General features: G+C 43.6%; 1 protein-coding gene across 1 annotated transcript in view; it reads right to left on the bottom strand.

Moving 5' to 3' along the window:
• Nucleotides 1-1379: 1379 nt before the first annotated feature.
• The window catches only part of PPARGC1B (PPARG coactivator 1 beta), a 116629-nt gene continuing 100838 nt past the window's right edge, over nt 1380-17170 (bottom strand). Inside the window, exons 11-12 of the mRNA XM_075600943.1 lie at nt 16180-16334; nt 1380-5409 (exon numbers count right to left, since the gene is read on the bottom strand). Coding sequence (XP_075457058.1) covers nt 5306-5409; nt 16180-16334 — 259 coding nt within the window. The 3' untranslated portion in view covers nt 1380-5305. The remainder of the gene's footprint in view (nt 5410-16179; nt 16335-17170) is intronic.

Here is a 17170-nt window from a genome sequence, read left to right on the forward strand (position 1 = left end):
TACTTCCGATAATAATGCCCCAAACAGTGCCACCTGGTGTATTAGATTCTAGATTCTATTCTCTAGAATTTAGACAAACAGCTAAGGAACAAATCAGTAGATAGGACGGATTATTCTTTCATACTATTGCTTAAGGTTGCTTAGGACGGACAATTAAAAAAAAAAAAGGCTTAATGATAATCCAGCAACATGAATAATAGGAAATAGGGGACAGTTAGGCAAGAAAATAAATCTGGTGCTCCTTTAAGATGCACCAAATCAGGACAATATAATATATATATATATATATATATATATATATATATATATATATATATATATATATATATATATATATACATACATACATACATACATACATACATACACACACACACACACATACACACATATATATATATATATATATATATATATATATATATATATATATATATATAAAACCAGAGGCAGAACATGAAACACAGACAGAGCTCAGTGCACATCCAATGAAACTTATACACGGTACAGTGCCTAAATATATATGTATAGATATCATTTGAATAAAATCGTCTTTTAGTTTAACTCTTTGGACAAAGTGTTGTAAGCCCTTGAGCCACTTCACGGCAGACCACAATCTCAAGGGTACCTAACACTAATATAAATTCTTAAAAACCTGTGCATTACCAGGAAGAATGATTTATAATAAATCTGTCAAAATTAGTTGCATAGTTCTAAGTCTGATTGAAGCTCTTATTAACCTGTACATTACCAGGAAAAGCACTCTGTATTAGATTTGTCACAATCAAACTGCAAGCAAGTTTTCATGTTCTGTCTCTGGTTTTAAATATATAATGCCATGCTCAGTAGCACTCCTCTGTGACACTTATATGCTTATATATATGTTGTGGTCATTTTGGGGGTTCAATATGAGCTTGTAGGTGTCCTGTATGTTTTACAATTCTACAAAGCTGATTGGAGGGTGGCTCCTCCTACCTAGTTTGAAGCTCACCCCCGCCCACTTTTAAATGGTTAAAAGCTCACTCCATTGCATCTCCCACTCTCAGGGGAACTTGCTTGCTTTCAGTTTGATTGTGACAAATCTAATAGTGTGCTTTTCCTGGTAATGTTCAGGTTAATGAGAGCTTCAATCAGACTTAGAACTATGTAACTAATTTTGACAGATTTATTATAAATCATTCTTCCTGGTAATGCACAGATTATTAAGAATTTAAATTAGTGTTAGGTACCCTTGAGATGTGGTCTGCCGTGAAGTGGCTCAGGGGCGTACAACACTTTGGCCAAAGAGTTAAACTAAAAGACCATTTTATTCAAATGATATCTATACATTTATATTAAGGCACTGTACCGTGTATAAGTTTCATTGGATGTGCACTGAGCTCTGTCTGTGTTTCATGTTCGGTCTCTGGTTTTAAATATATATTGCCATGCTCAGTAGCACTCCTCTGTGACACTTATATGCTTATATATATGTTGTGGTTATTTTGGGGGTTAAATATGAGCTTGTAGGTGTCCTGTATGTTTTACACACATATATATATGTCAAATTAATACAATGTATTAAAACAACACATGAATGCAACTTTGACAAAAAATGGAAATTCAGAACAAAACTCAAAGTGTCCTCATCTTCTCAAACTAGAAAATGTTGCGGACTAACTCATTAGTAGCACTGGAGGTTCCCTTTCAGTGCTAAGGAAACTACAGAGCAATGCGCTGTGAGCACCTCAGTACTTAATGGATAATGAAAAATGACACCCTGTTATAGGAACTGTGCACTTACTATGAGACTTTGAGTTATGTTGGCAAGTACAGTATGTTGACCCAATAGACAGAACTATGGTGAGTACCAAACTTGGGATACTAGTACCTGAGAGCTATGAATGCGAGTCAAATACTCATACTGTGTGGTATAAGTAGCACTGCAAGTTTTAGAGATTAGGAAAACATTTTTTACTTGTTTCACTCGATTGTGAAAGGTTGAACAATTTTCACAAACCAGTATTTGATGAAGCACCGACCAGAAGTGGTGCTAGTGAATTGAAAACTTGAGTTTTTCCAAAATGAGCCCAAAGATGCATTCACTCTAAATTAAAGTCAATGTGGATTTTTTAATACCAGCTATTCCATTTTACCTTCCTTTTGTCGTCATTGTCTAACATTTGTTATTGTACTGTGGGTCATACAATCTGTCACACTAAAGATTCCACCTTTTCCCTAGCAACTACATACTCGCTTATCCTACATTTGTTACAGTCAAGAGAAGAAACTGTTCTGGAGAAGACATGGGAACATTACTTAGTCATTCATCTCAGTCACAAGAACTCCAAGACCCATAACCTACTATACATGGTAATGGAAGTAGTTTCTCCAAGAAAAGGGTTCTGCAGACGAGCGTTCAGAAATGTTTTTATCTTAATGTCCTTCTATGAGTGAATGCACCTTTGGAAACGAAACAATCTTACATTAAAATGGATACATGAAAATGATTTCCTCATGTGTGGCATGATCGTATGTTAGTCAATGATTATAAATCCAAAGTATACAAGATTATTCATAAAATGTCTATAGTAACTGCATTTTTACCACAGTTGTTTAGAAGTGGTAAAACAGAACCAAGAATGACTGTGCTACATGACTTTAAAATTACAATCTTTGCCACAGATAAAAGTTCATCACAAGCCAAAGTCTACCTTGGTTTACATTCAGAGGTGTTAAATTAATACCTTTTCTAACACACGGCCTACAGAAGTAGATAGGTGAACCCACTACTAAATTACCTGTGCATACCGTTCAAGTATGTACGTTTTGCATAAGTAGTGGACACTATGATTGCAAAATTATATTCTAAAGGCCTCAGGGAAAAATAAATCTTGTACCTTCAGAACCTTTGAGCTGAGTTGTAACTGGCTGTCCATAAAAGCATCACATTTCATGTCTTCTGTCTGTTTGATGAATACCAGATAACTCTGGTCACCATAAGGAAGCACTACTGACATTTAAAAGCATGAGAGACAACTGACATATACAGTATAGACTGCAAAAAGTCATCGACCTGCCACAGCAAAAGCTGTCATTCAAGTAACTACTAATCCCCAGTCCTGATCTTATTTGAAGGACTGATGCGAGTACAAAGCCACTGATGTGCTTTGATTAAGCTATATGCATTGAGCCAGGAGATAGAGATATTCCACATATTATTCTCAAAACTATCAGCACATCACGAGACAGTACTATTCACCCTAAAGGTATCATTATAAATGTGTATATTTATATATATTGTACAGTAAACTCTATAGCAATCACATGTAAACATCATTGTTGTGTGGAAATACTATGACAGAGAAAGGCAGAGCTACAATAAGGTGTTTGCCAAAGAGGTACATTTAATCCCAACAACGGTTATGGGAGCTACTGAAAACTTTGGCAAAACGTAAAGATAAAATCAGAAGCTATTTCATCTATAGCTATTTATAGTAAGGCTGCATATTCTAAACTACACAAAATGGCTTAATCCTACATTCTACGTCCCCTTGGGAAATGTTTCAGAAATTATTAATGGGGTTAGCAGTCCCAATTCTCAAACATAGGTAACTTTGTCCACGGCACATTCGTGCCAGTGAAAATAATGGCTTTTGTAAAAAGCTGAAATAGTAACTCAGAGACAGAAAACACTAACGGCCCATGAAACCTGTCCCTTCTATTACACGGTGGTCATTATTCCAACTGAAGAGTGAGTATTGCTATGTATAACATGATTATCTTACGAATCGCTTACAATAAAGTGACAAGGAGACAGCTATCCCTTGGTAATCTTTGGAGCAAGTCTTGCATTATCCATGACAGCACATGGTCTACACACCACTTGGCAAGGACATCAACGGTCAGTTATACTGGTTCAATATTTGTTTGTAGGGCTTAAATAATTATGTTGTTTTTGCAGGAACTGCAAAAAATACTTTTATATATATATATACATATCTTTGTGGAAGTAAATGTATTTCTATAGTTGATGTTTGTTCAAGAATAAACATTGAGAAGATAAAATTAACGAGAGATCCCACAATGGATTAGTTATTAGACTGGTTATGTATCTCTCTAAGGGGCTCTTAAAATATCTGAATTTTATTTCTTATTATTTTCTAGGCAGTCAAATATACTGTCCTAATGGTGTAGTTCAGTGAGCTAAAAAAAAAACATAAATAAGGCTAGCTATTTTTAAATATTTTTTTTTTTTAAAGAAGATAAAGAATGCTAATTTCTTGTCATTTAGAATCCAATAACTGGGTTCCAATGATAGAAGAATGAGATTTGTAGACTGCTGTTATGTCTACAGTATATGCCTGTGATAGAAAAGTGAATAACATACTCTTCATTTTACTACTGCTGGAGATGGCTTTAAGAAACCAGCAGCTAGACGCTCAAATCAGTGCAAACCCTTCTGCGCATGCAAACGCCATTCACTTGAAAGACATTTACAGGTGTAAAAGTAGTTGATCTGAAGAGGGTAAAAGAGCTAGAGAGATAGCAAGAGGGAATACACAGGTAATGAAAGGTAAAGGGGGAAAATAGCTGCCCGAGAAATAAACACTTGGGCCATTCCACATCAAAATATATGTGGTATGGGAGATCTTTGAATTGGATTGGGTCCAATCCTGAAGTTCCAATGACTTCATATAACATAGACTTTGTGAACACGCTGCATTTTATCAGTGGAAATACAGCCACGTGGCCTTTTCCCACCATGTTTTAAGTGTCCTATACGCTTCCTGAATTACAGTCAATGTCCAGTGATGTTTCATGGTTAATAATCTATGAGGATTAATGAGGATTAATTCTGATCTTTTGCAAACACCTCACTACAGTGCATAGTTCAAAATGAAACAAACAACAATCTGAAATACAGTACATGTGAACCATAAATACATTTTTAAAGAATATACATCTTTCTCCTATTAAAATTAGTTTGTAATCCAGACTCTATTCACAAATGACATTGTTTTTTTTCCCCACACACTACAGACAAGAATGTTATGGAGAACACAGCTGCAACTACAACAGGAAAGAGAAGAGGAGAGGACAGAACGTCTACAGACGCACCAGAAAAGCGGGAATACTAAACAGTGGCAGTGAGACAGTAACACCATGGAAAATCACATACATAAGCAGCTTTGTTCAATGTAAACATCAATTTAAAGGATAAAGTCTTTTGTTTTACTATTCCATTTTTTTTTGTTTCAAAAACGTAAACATATCAGAAGTGCCTTGACTGAGGTATTGAGGTGCTCCTCGTAGGTTAAGGCTGTCATCGATGCAAGCTTCTCTGTGCCTCTTTCAGCAAACTGTCAAAATCCATAGACTCGTACTTACTCTTCATTAATGGCGACGAGGCCGCCTCTGCATTAGAATCTGGTGGTTAGAGAAGAACATGGTGTCATGACCACAGGCTGCTGTATTGTAGACTGCGTGATTAAATCAGGTGTACTGCGTAGAACTACTGAACCTATCCCTTGTAATTGCTTTAGCAATTTGCCCATAGGGGTCTTCACTGCATTGCAGAGCACATAAGAGTGCAGAAATCATTAAGGAAGAACATTAACTGAGCACAGGTACGCCTGTGAAGGCGCGGATGTAGACTTCACTGGAACGTGATTAGGAGGGTAAGGTATGTAGTAATCAAATGTAAAAATCCCAAACAACTGAGAGTGGGTGGTGCTCACTGGGAAGAGTTTAATGTATTTACTAAGATAGAGAAGGATCCCGCTTATGCGGCATAAAAACACCCAGTAGAGTAAAAATCAACGTTCTTATAATTCATTAAAATATAGGTCTAAGGGATCAAGGACAAAACAAACAAACGAATAAACATAAAATTTAAAAATCCGGAGAGCCTCCGCAAGGTTAGAGAAGGAGTAACTGAACAACACTGGGTAGAGTAAATCAGTGTATCCACTACCCACAAAAAGGTTGTTGTGTTGTTGCTCCTAATGTCCGTAATGGGGTGTAATAATCCCTAAATGATGGTGTATCAATGCAGTGATGCCTAAACTGTAATAGTAATAGTCACACTGTTGAGGGAATGGCTGTCCTTGAAAGCTCAAGATACCAGTGGACTGTAGCGTAAATACCATTAAGAAGTGACGTGATGGAATGAAATGTCTGGTTCTTGATAATTAGGTAGCTAAATATATCCCTAGAGATGATAATATATTCTAGGATATATACTGAGTAAGCTTCCTGTAGGTATTATTAGACCTAGCAACCCTAATAAGGGGGTGGGTATAGCAACCCCTCAACCACTTAGCAAAATATAGTTATCTGCTCAGTTGGGTAGTACTAGGAAGTACACTTCTTACAAGTACGCTTCAGAAGTGTTAAATCCAGTACTCAGCTCTGTGGCTGTTTGAAAGCTAAGTATGGGAAACCATAAACAAACTCTGCATAAGTTAAAGATACACACATACAAGCGTCAGAGCGTTCTTGCTGTCCACGACCACAGTCTCCGAAACGCTCTGACAGATGAACGCTTTTGCCTCTCCGAATCAGCCGACGTCGCTGGTTAGTTGACATCACACGTACCCGACGTACGTTTCACCACAAGGCTTTATCGGGGGTGATTTCCATATAATTTATACCCCTGGGGCTGTCAGATAATTGGACAAAGATGAATTCCTATTGGTACGTTCTTGTGTCGTCACTACAGCAGCACGTCATTGTCCCTCCCACTACCTTCTGATAGGGGGTTTGGCTGGAGTCTGTTGATGGCTCCACGGGCTGACTATCTCCCGTTGAATATTCAATCAGAAGATGGGGGGCGGGACTATGACTTTTTCTCTCAGTCAAATCATGGCCCTATGAGTCAACAGACTCCCGCCAAATCCCCCATCAGAAGGTAGTGGGCGGGACAATGACGTGCGTAAAGACACTGACTGACATTGAGAGTTTGAAGCAGGGGAACCAGGTTCAATTCCCGCTGTCGGCTCCTTGTGATTTTGGGCAAGTCACCTTATCTCCCTGTGCTTCAGGCACCAAAATCATAGATTGGAAGCTCCACGGGGCAGGGACCTGTGCCTGCAAAATGTCTCCGTAAAGCGCTACATAAAACTAGCAGCGCTATACATGAACATGTAATTATTATTATTATACAGAATCTGTGCTGTCCTCTGGAGAAGTTTCTCCCCAAGAACGTCCCCATCTGCTTCGGTATGCTGAATCCTGTGTAGATTCTGACATCTGATGTCACCCGCAATTAAACTTCCAGGTGTTATTCTTTGACTGATCATGTTTATATGTAAATATCCTACCAGATCCTTGTTTAGAGGTGGATTTTCTAGCTGACTTTACCAGTTAAGATTGAGATATTGTAAGTAGAACATCTACTTGCAATATATTAAATGTATTGGGTAATTTATTCCTAGATTTACCACATTCAATATTAAAAGTAAAGTTGATGAGGTCACGTGACGACGGGGAGGTGAATGGCTGCTTAGTACCTGAGCTCCATTCCCACCGGCACTAGTTATATCAATAACTACAGCAAAATCGCGACAACAGCAACACAACCAGCAGTAAAGAATCCCTAAACATACCAGGATGGCTTCTAACAAAACAGTTCGAAGAAAAACCCAGACAGTCTCTAATTATTTCAAAAAAGGAGAGACAGCACAGGGAGACAGGCCTGAATCCCCTGCACAACCCACCATGACAGACCATGAGGGAGAAAATGCAAGTGCTGCATCGGACGACATGGATGTAATGAGGCGCAAGGATATGAAAGCTTTCTGCGCTGAAATGAAGCAATTTTTTACAACAGAACTTTGGGCTCTCAGGAAAGATATGGATGCCATAGGTGAGCGAACAAACTCCCTAGAGGTTAAGTCTGATGAGACCGTTACTGCACTGGCACAAACTCAGAAACAAGTAACTAAGCTGAGGGACCAGGTCAGATTCCTAGAGGAAAAGATTGAGGACTCTGAAAACAGGGACAGAAGAAGTAATATCCGTCTAAGGGGGGTCCCTGAGACTGTCACCGACCCAGAGGATTTTGCCACCAAGTGGCTAGAACAACAATTCCCTGACAAGACGGACCGTGAGCTCCTGTTAGACAGATGTCATCGCGCCCTGAGAGGAAGACCTCAGGCAGGGGACCCCCCAAGAGACATTGTTATCAGGTTCCACCATTACCGCACAAAAGAAGAGGTATGCAAGATATCACGGGACACTAAACATATGGAGTTTGATAAAGTGAGATTCCAGGTGTTCCAAGACCTGTCCCCTGCCACGCTGGCCAAAAGAAAATCCCTAGCCCCCATTACAAGAATTCTGAGGGACCAGCAGATTAGATACCGGTGGCTATTCCCATGTGCAGTAATGGTGCTGCGGAATGGGGTAGCACATACCTTGAGACGCCTGGAAGACGGCGAGGGATTCCTCGGCAAGCTGGGAGCGGCGGAGGTCTTGCGGGCGTCCCCACGAGCAGAAGCAGGAGACGCAGACGTACCCTTACCCACATGGAGCAAAGCGGGGGCTCCGCGGTTGGCGGCAGGAGCAACGGGATCAGCAGCGGCCCATAACTGAGTTCTCACCCCATGAAATTTGGAAGTGCTCAAGCAAAGAAATAATCATATAAAAGGGATCCCTTTTGGTGTTCAGAACCTTCATCATGTCATTTTGCCTTTTCGTTTTACCTTCCAGCTGGGGTGTTTCAGCTGCAGTGTCTTGCTTCACCCGGAGGGAGGCATCGTAAGCGCGTCCTCCGGTGACCCAGCTACCCCCCCCCCGCTCCTGCGGCTACCCCCCCCGCTCCTGCGGCTACCCCCCCCCTCACCCTACTACTGCAGCTACCCCCCCACCCCACTACTGCAGCTACCCCCCCACCCCACTACTGCAGCTACCCCCCCACCCACCCCACTACTGCGGCTACCCCCCCACCCACCCCACTACTGCAGCTACCCCCCCCCCACCCCACTACTGCAGCTACCCCCCCCCACCCCACTACTGCAGCTACCCCCCCCCACCCCACTACTGCAGCTACCCCCCCCCCACCCCACTACTGCAGCTACCCCCCCCCCCACCCCACTACTGCAGCTACCCCCCCCCCACCCCACTACTGCAGCTACCCCCCCCACCCCACTACTGCAGCTACCCCCCCCACCCCACTACTGCAGCAACCCCCCCCCACCCCACTACTGCAGCAACCCCCCCCCACCCCACTACTGCAGCAACCCCCCCCGACCACACTACTGCAGCTACCCCCCCCCACCCCACCCCACCCCACCCCACCCCACCCCACCCCACTACTGCAGCTACTCCCCCCCCTACTGCGGATGCCCCCCCGCACTTGCGGGTGCCCCCCCGCACTTGCGGGTGCCCCCCCGCACTTGCGGGTGCCCCCCCGCACTTGCGGATGCCCTTCCGCACTTGCGGATGCCCTTCCAGACCTGCGGCTGCTCTCCCGGACCTGCGGCTGCCCTCCTGGTCGCGAGCGGGTCCGTCGCTGACTTTTGGAGGGCAGCCATATTGCCTCTATCCCTCCCTGTGCTCCGCGGGAGCGGCTCCGGTTTTCGCGGGCTTTGCCGCTGACGTCACTGCCAGGCGACGAGCCAGGGGCCGCTCTCTCGCGAGAGGACGGCGCGGCCCCACGTGACTGCGCACATTGCAGGGAGACTCTGCCCGAGATGCAGAGGGGGACGGTCCGCGATAGCGCAGGGGCCGGGGACACGGGGGGAGTGCAGAGAGGTGGGGGCTGAGATCGGGGGATGAGAGGAGGATGAAAGGGGGGAGGAGGATGAAAGGGGAGGGGGAGGAGGATGAAAGGGGAGGGGGAGGAGGATGAAAGGGGAGGGGGAGGAGGATGAAAGGGGAGGGGGAGGAGGATGAAAGGGGAGGGGGAGGAGGATGGAGGGGGAGGATGAGGATGAAAGGGGGGGACGAGGATGAAAGGGGGGAGATGAAGGGGGGGGAGGACGAGGATGAAAGGGGGGAGGACGAGGATGAAAGGGGGGGAGGATGAGGATGAAAGGGGGGGAGGATGAGGATGAAAGGGGGGGATGAGGATGAAAGGGGGGGGGATGAAGATGAAAGGGGGGGGTGAGGATGAAGGGGGGGGAGGATGAGGGGGGGGGTGAGGATGAAGGGGGGGGAGGATGAGGGGGGGGGGAGGATGAGGATGAAAGGAGGGGGAGGAATAAGATGAAAATGGGGGAGGATGGGGGGGGGGGGGATAACGAAAGAGGGTAAAGAAAGATTCAATTCACTTGTCACCATCTGACGCGGAGCCCTTCCCAATAAAGTTTCAATGAGGCTCTGTATGTTATGTTATATGTATGTTAGATGGTATAGAATATCTGTTGCTTCTGTTGTATATGTTGTAGGTTATATATGTTATTTATGGTTCATATGTTATAAAGGGTTAATGGGGTTAAATATGTTAAATATGTTAATTAAATCATTAAATAATTGGGTTCATTCAAATGCTGGGTATATGCATGTATATATATGGATATGCACTCACTATAACTTAGGTACTGCTGTAAGTCGTTATAAAGTTAAAAATCACGCTACAGTTTAAGGTTAAGTTAGTTATCAGTTTTGCGCCGGTGGGATTCACCCACGATGTCGTACATGTGTTCCTCATATAGGTCCCTGACGAATCAGGACCTCAAACAAGTCCCAGGGGGGTCGGTCCCGGGAAGGGAAAGCCGGCCATTTTGGAAGGTCAGGCATACCGACCTGCCCATTGGGCGTCAGACTCCCACTCGGGGGACCCCGAGGGGAGCTCTGGTTTTTCTTTTATTTTTTTTCATTATTACAAAGCGATTTAACTTATGTTTCCAATTTTGCTTTACCCCTTATGTGTTTTCCCTTGTACTGTCTCCTCCCTCCCTCCCCCTCCCAATCCTTTCCCCACCCGGCCGGGGAGGATGCCGACCTAGACGGAACACAAGAACTTTGCCGGATGGTAACACCAAAAACGTCCGCCAGTTGAACAAGGGACAAAGTGGACAGGGTGAGTCATCAAACGTTAGTTTGTTACACTTCTCACACATTAAGTGATGGCGTTAACCCTTATATCACATAACGTTAAGGGCTTTAATAGCCCAACCAAGAGAAAAATAGCTTTCACTGACTATAAACGAAAACACGCAGATGTCCTAATGTTACAGGAGACTCATTTTAGCAAGACCAACGCGCCTAAATTCCTAGACAAAGACTATGCCCAGTTCTACCTTTCCTCCGCACCGGTTAAAAAACGTGGAGTGGCCATCTTGTTCCATAATAAAATCCCATTTGTAGCCCAAACTATTAAAAGAGATACAGAGGGACGCTTTGTTATACTAGTGGGCACGATACGGGAGCAATGCATCACAATAGCCACAATCTATGCCCCCTGCGAGCAGGACGCAGTCTTCTTTGAAGACTTTTTTTGGACTCTACGCACCGTCGCAAGGGGCGGCGTAATACTCGCAGGGGATATCAACATGGTCATGCAACCAAATCTAGACAGATCAGGGAATACGGGCACAGTACATAAAAAAGTGGGGACCTCTTTACGCAAGGGCCTCAAAGACAACCAACTGACTGACATATGGAGAGAACTACACCCGACTGATAGGGACTATACGTTCTATTCCCACCCACACGGCTCCTACAGCAGAATTGATTATTTTTTCGTCTCTTGCCAACTGGTTCCTATGGTCTCCCGAGCTGGGATCCATGATATTTCATGGTCTGACCATGCACCGATAGAGCTGAGGTGCGAGCACATCCGAACAGGCAGACCAGGAGCGAACTGGAAGCTCAACGAATCAATCCTAAAAATTCCTGAGATTTATGAGACAATAAAGGAAGAAATAGTTCAATTCTTCCACACAAACACAGGCTCTGTAGATTCCCAGTTTGTATTATGGGAGGCTCACAAAGCGACGCTGAGGGGCATACTAATTAGCACCACAGCTAGGAGAAAACGGGAAAGGGACTCAAAAATTATGAAGCTTCAATCGAGATTACATTCCCTTACATCACTCCATAAGAGTAACCCAGACCCGCAAACCCTACAAGAATTGAAAGATACCAAAATTGAACTAAACATGTTGTTGACCTCCAGGGCAGATAACGCGCTGAGTTGGTCTAAGAGGAAATTTTACGAAAAAGCGAACAGGCCGGATACTATGCTGGCTCGAGCGTTAAGAGACAGACAAGTGAAGTTTAATATCCAAGCTATACGCTTAAAATCAGGTACCCCCACGGCCAACCCTAAGAAAATAGTAGAAGAATTTGGTTCGTTCTATGAAACACTATATAATGGAGAGAAAGTGGCACATAACGCTAAAACGAGCGAGAAGCTGAGAGATTTCTTAGCCAGCTCAAAACTAGGGAGATTGACAGAGGCAGAGAGAGAGGCCATGGGCGCTGATTTCACTATAGAGGAGGTGTCACAAGCCATTAAGGAACTCAAACCCTCAAAAGCCCCAGGGCCAGATGGCTTCTCGGGGCTATACTATAAGAAATTTGCCAAAGTACTAGCCCCTAGGTTGCTCCACGTGTTCAATGCAATATTAGCAGGAGCCCCCATCCCCAGAGAGATGTTACAGGCGTCTATATCATTAATCCATAAACCAGGTAAAGATCCGCTGGACTGCAAAAGTTATAGGCCCATATCCCTAATCAATACTGATATTAAAATATACGCTAAACTATTGGCCAATAGATTATGTCTAATCCTACCCAGACTTATACACCCAGATCAGGTCGGATTCATTAAAGGCAGACAGGCAGCGGACAATACCCGGCGATTTATTGATCTGGTAGAATTGGCCACTAAAAATAACACACAAAGTATGCTGTTAAGTCTGGATGCAGAAAAAGCTTTTGATAGGATAGACTGGCCTTACCTGAAGGAGACGCTTGCGGCATTTGGCTTTGGGGATCAGGTGAGTAGAGCGATTCTCTCGCTGTACTCAGGACCTACCGCCAGGGTAATACACCAGGGCTTTCCATCTCTCCCCTTTCAAATTAAGAGTGGCACGAGACAGGGATGCCCATTATCCCCTCTCCTGTTCGCTCTATGTATAGAACCACTGGCGGCGCAAATTAGAGGCAACCCGGACATCTCAGGGTTAAACGTATATTCTCAAACACATAAAGCGGCCCTGTACGCAGATGATATCCTACTAATTATTTCAAAGCCCCTCACCTCCTTGCCAAACCTATTGGATTTATTGGACAGATTCTCGAGCATTTCGGGATTTAAAATAAATCAAGCTAAATCTGAAGCCCTCAACATCAATCTCCCTAGACACGTAGAGAAGTTATTGCAACTGAATTTTAACTTCCACTGGCAACAGAAATTCATAAAATATCTAGGAGTCCACATAGCCAAGAACACCAAAGACATCTACAATGCAAATTACCCCAACCTAATTCGGACGTTGATAGCTGACCTCCATAAATGGTCCTCTATACGAATATCCTGGATAGGTAGGATACAAAGCGTCAAAATGAACCTACTCCCCCGTATCCTATACCTTTTCCAGACGTTACCAGTGCCACTCAGACTGAAGGATTTGCTCTCACTTCAGTCTGCAATCTCTAAATTTATCTGGGGAGGGAAAAAACCGAGAGTCAACAAATTAAATATGAAAAGATCTGTCCTAGCAGGGGGCCTAGCGGTACCCTGCCTGCTCTCATATTACAAAGCGGCTCAATTAAGCCAAATTGTTCAATGGCAATCCAGTCCACATTTAAAACGGTGGGTGGAATTAGAGAGTGCTGCCTGCGCTCCTTTAAAAATACGCAACTTGATTTGGCTACCTAAAACAGCACGACGATCTGCTAACATGCCGCTTTCCTCAATGACCAACTCGTTGTCTATCTGGGAGGCTAATAAGACTAAATACTCTCTCACAACGAGTAATTCTTCGATGTCCCCAATTTGGAACAATCCCAAGTTCGCTCCTGGCCTTCTGGAGGGAGATGCATCAATTTGGAAACATAAAGGTTATATACGAATTAAAGATCTGGAGGGTTACAATAGCAAGATTAAAACGTTTGATCACGTCAGAGAAGAAAAAGATATACCCCACTCAGAATTTTTTAGGTACCTCCAGCTTCGAGCATTTTATAACAAATTTGCCCCATACCCCCCCCTGACGTCATTCGAAAAGCTCTGTCTGGCAGAGACCGACACAAAGGGACTCACATCACAATTGTACAAGGAAGTAGTTGATTCTGCGAGCTTTAGACAGCAGCCACCGTCATTTAGAACCCAATGGGAAAGAGACCTGGGAGAGACATTAGAAGATGACGAGTGGAACGCTATATATATGGCCACGGCAAAAAGCTCCATATGTACCACACTAAAGGAGAACGCATATAAGGTCCTAATGCGGTGGTACCTCACCCCAATGAAATTAGCCAAGTTCGTGCCTGGATCCTCCTCACTATGCCCCCGGCAGTGCGGAGGATCGGCCGATCTGTTACATATGCTGTGGTCTTGCCCGCGGATCTCCCCACTATGGGAAGAAATTAGACATTGGATACAGAGAGTCTTCGACCTCACTATTCCCCCAGACCCATGGCTATTCCTCTTGAATAGACCACTAACGGGCCTGTCCAAAGCAAACAATAAACTAATAGCACATTTTGCAATAGCCACACGGAGCGAGATAGCAGCACTATGGAAACGCCCCGAAATTCCAAGTATCCCAAAGATTCGAAATCGATTGTGGTTTATCTGCCAGATGGAAAAGTTGACGAGTCTAGTTAACGACACTGGCACCAATTATCTCAAAGTATGGACGCCTTGGCTGGCGCAGACGGATATCCCCGGGGTTGAGAGGAACACAATCTGGCTGTGATAGATGAAGGTGCGTTCTCCTTTAGGAGCGGAAACTCAGCTCACGACGACTACACAGACAAATAGACAGAACGCCTACAGAGGTGTTAAACTGGAGAGGACGCAACCCACAAAGAACCTTACTAGGAGCGGTGAAGAGACCTAGCACGAGTCGATGCTCCTCTTCCGGCCGCGCCACCCCTTTACCCCCTTCCTACCCACCTCCTTTTTTTTATTATTTTTTTTTTTTTTCTTTATTGATTTTGTGTTTGTCAATTTGAATCAATCGTACTATGTGAATTATGTTATTATCTTTATTGCTAGTCTACCCAAAACAATCCGGTCGAGTAGGGCCCGAAAAACCGGGATATGTCTCACAAGCTGACATACGGTACTGTCTATAGCGGAGATTAACACTAAAAATGAATGTAATGTATACTGTATTCTGTATCACTTGTTTGGAAAAATGCAATAAAATTTAAGTTACAAAAAAAAAAAAAAAAGTAAAGTTATATAATACTTACTAGTGGTTAACTTGCAAGCCCAACAAATGAACTAATCATCTATAACAGCTGCGTTAACTAGATAAGTCTCTATATAAGGATCTAGAGTACGAGTACAGGACATACGCCCCGCGATGAAGTAGCCAAGTTGCTACGAAACGTGCAGCGTTACCTGTCCAGCTGACCGCTCTGCGAAGGGACCCCCTTTGAAACAGTCTGCATTTCAGAATGGGCAGCATTGGTCTCTTCTTATGGTCTTGTGAGAGACGATTGCCAGAATAGAGACATTCCAGCCTGTTGAGGTGATCGCTATTACACCTGCAAATTTGAGTGCAGGTGACGTCAGATACCAGAATCCTATACAGGATTCAGCATACCGAAGCAGGCGGTGACGTTTTTGATGAGAAGTTTCTCCAGAGGACAGCACAGATATGAGTTATAGCAACTCAGCAACGTGGAATTTTGATGGCTGTTTGTGAGTGTGTTTCCTTGAGTTTTTTATGCTGTTTTTAACTTTTTTACATTAAATAATACACTGTGGTGGTTGCGTTTTTTTGTTTTGTTGTTTTTTTTTAGATTTTTTTCCACTAATACGGAGGTCCAAATGAGCCTTCCCAAAGAAGCATCTGAATTGGAACACATTGGACTTTATCTGGTTTACACCTAATTATTTTATTTTGCTTGCTATTCATGCACGTTTTAGTTCTATAGTGTGATATTCAGATACATAGTACAGTACTTATGCCCTAATTCTTTACACCTATATTAGAATATTCTTAATTCCCTTTGTTATCACATTAACTTTATTGAGAGCACTTAGTTTTTGTAGAATAGTTTTACCCAGATCAGTGTATTTGGTCCAAAAGATGTGCCTGAGTCCTCCATAGCTCAACTGAAAGGAGGGTTCATTCCTTTTTCTCAGGGATGCTCCTTTCTTTAATGACAATGCAGCGTGCTCCGAACTTCGATAGGTGATGAAACCATACTTTTCTCCCCTGAGAAGATAAAACAACATAGGAAGGGTTGCATCTTTGTACTCAGTCATTCCCTTTCTGGACACTTATTGAGTTATTAGATACTTTGTTAGATGTCAATGCCTATTCTTCTGGAGTTTGCATAAGGCTGTGGCGTGCGCACCACGCAGCACAGCACAGCCCTCTATGGGGGAGGCCACAGTGGCTGTGTGTGTGTCGTGTACACTGGCAGGGAAGACAAGAATTTTGTCTTCCCGTGCCGCGACGCGTTCACATGTTCGGCGTGCAGCCAATGGCAGGGCAGATATGCCCCATCATGGCCATGCCCCCGCCCATCACGCTCCCCTACAGACCACCGATAGCAGCTGTAGTCTCTGCACACGCCGCCATGACGCCAGGCGCGCGTGCAGCAGGGAGGACTGGGAGCGTAGCCTTAGTCACAAGAACTCAGTCCCATTCAATTTTGTGTCTCATCAACTTTGATGGAGTCTCATTCAATTTGGGATATATATATATATATAGATAGGTTCCTTACCGAGTAGATCCAGGATCCCAAGATCACGAGGCAAGAAGGAGACAGCACACTCAAAGGTACAAAAACCAACGTGTATTCAGTAAAAAACCGGCACATGTGCCGGTTTTTCTACTGAATACACGCTGTTTATTGTACCTTTGAGTGTGCTGTCTCCTTCTTGCCTCGTGATCTTGGGATCCTGGATCTACTCGGTAAGGAACCTATCTATACATTATCTGTATGGGACAAGCACCTTTTTACCACATATGTTGTGCCATCTGTTTATTTTTGTATATATATATATATATATATATACAGTGTTCGACAAATAGGCATAACCACA

This window comes from Ascaphus truei, chromosome 5 (genome assembly GCF_040206685.1).
Source record: "Ascaphus truei isolate aAscTru1 chromosome 5, aAscTru1.hap1, whole genome shotgun sequence".
NCBI classification, from domain to species: Eukaryota; Metazoa; Chordata; class Amphibia; order Anura; family Ascaphidae; genus Ascaphus; species Ascaphus truei.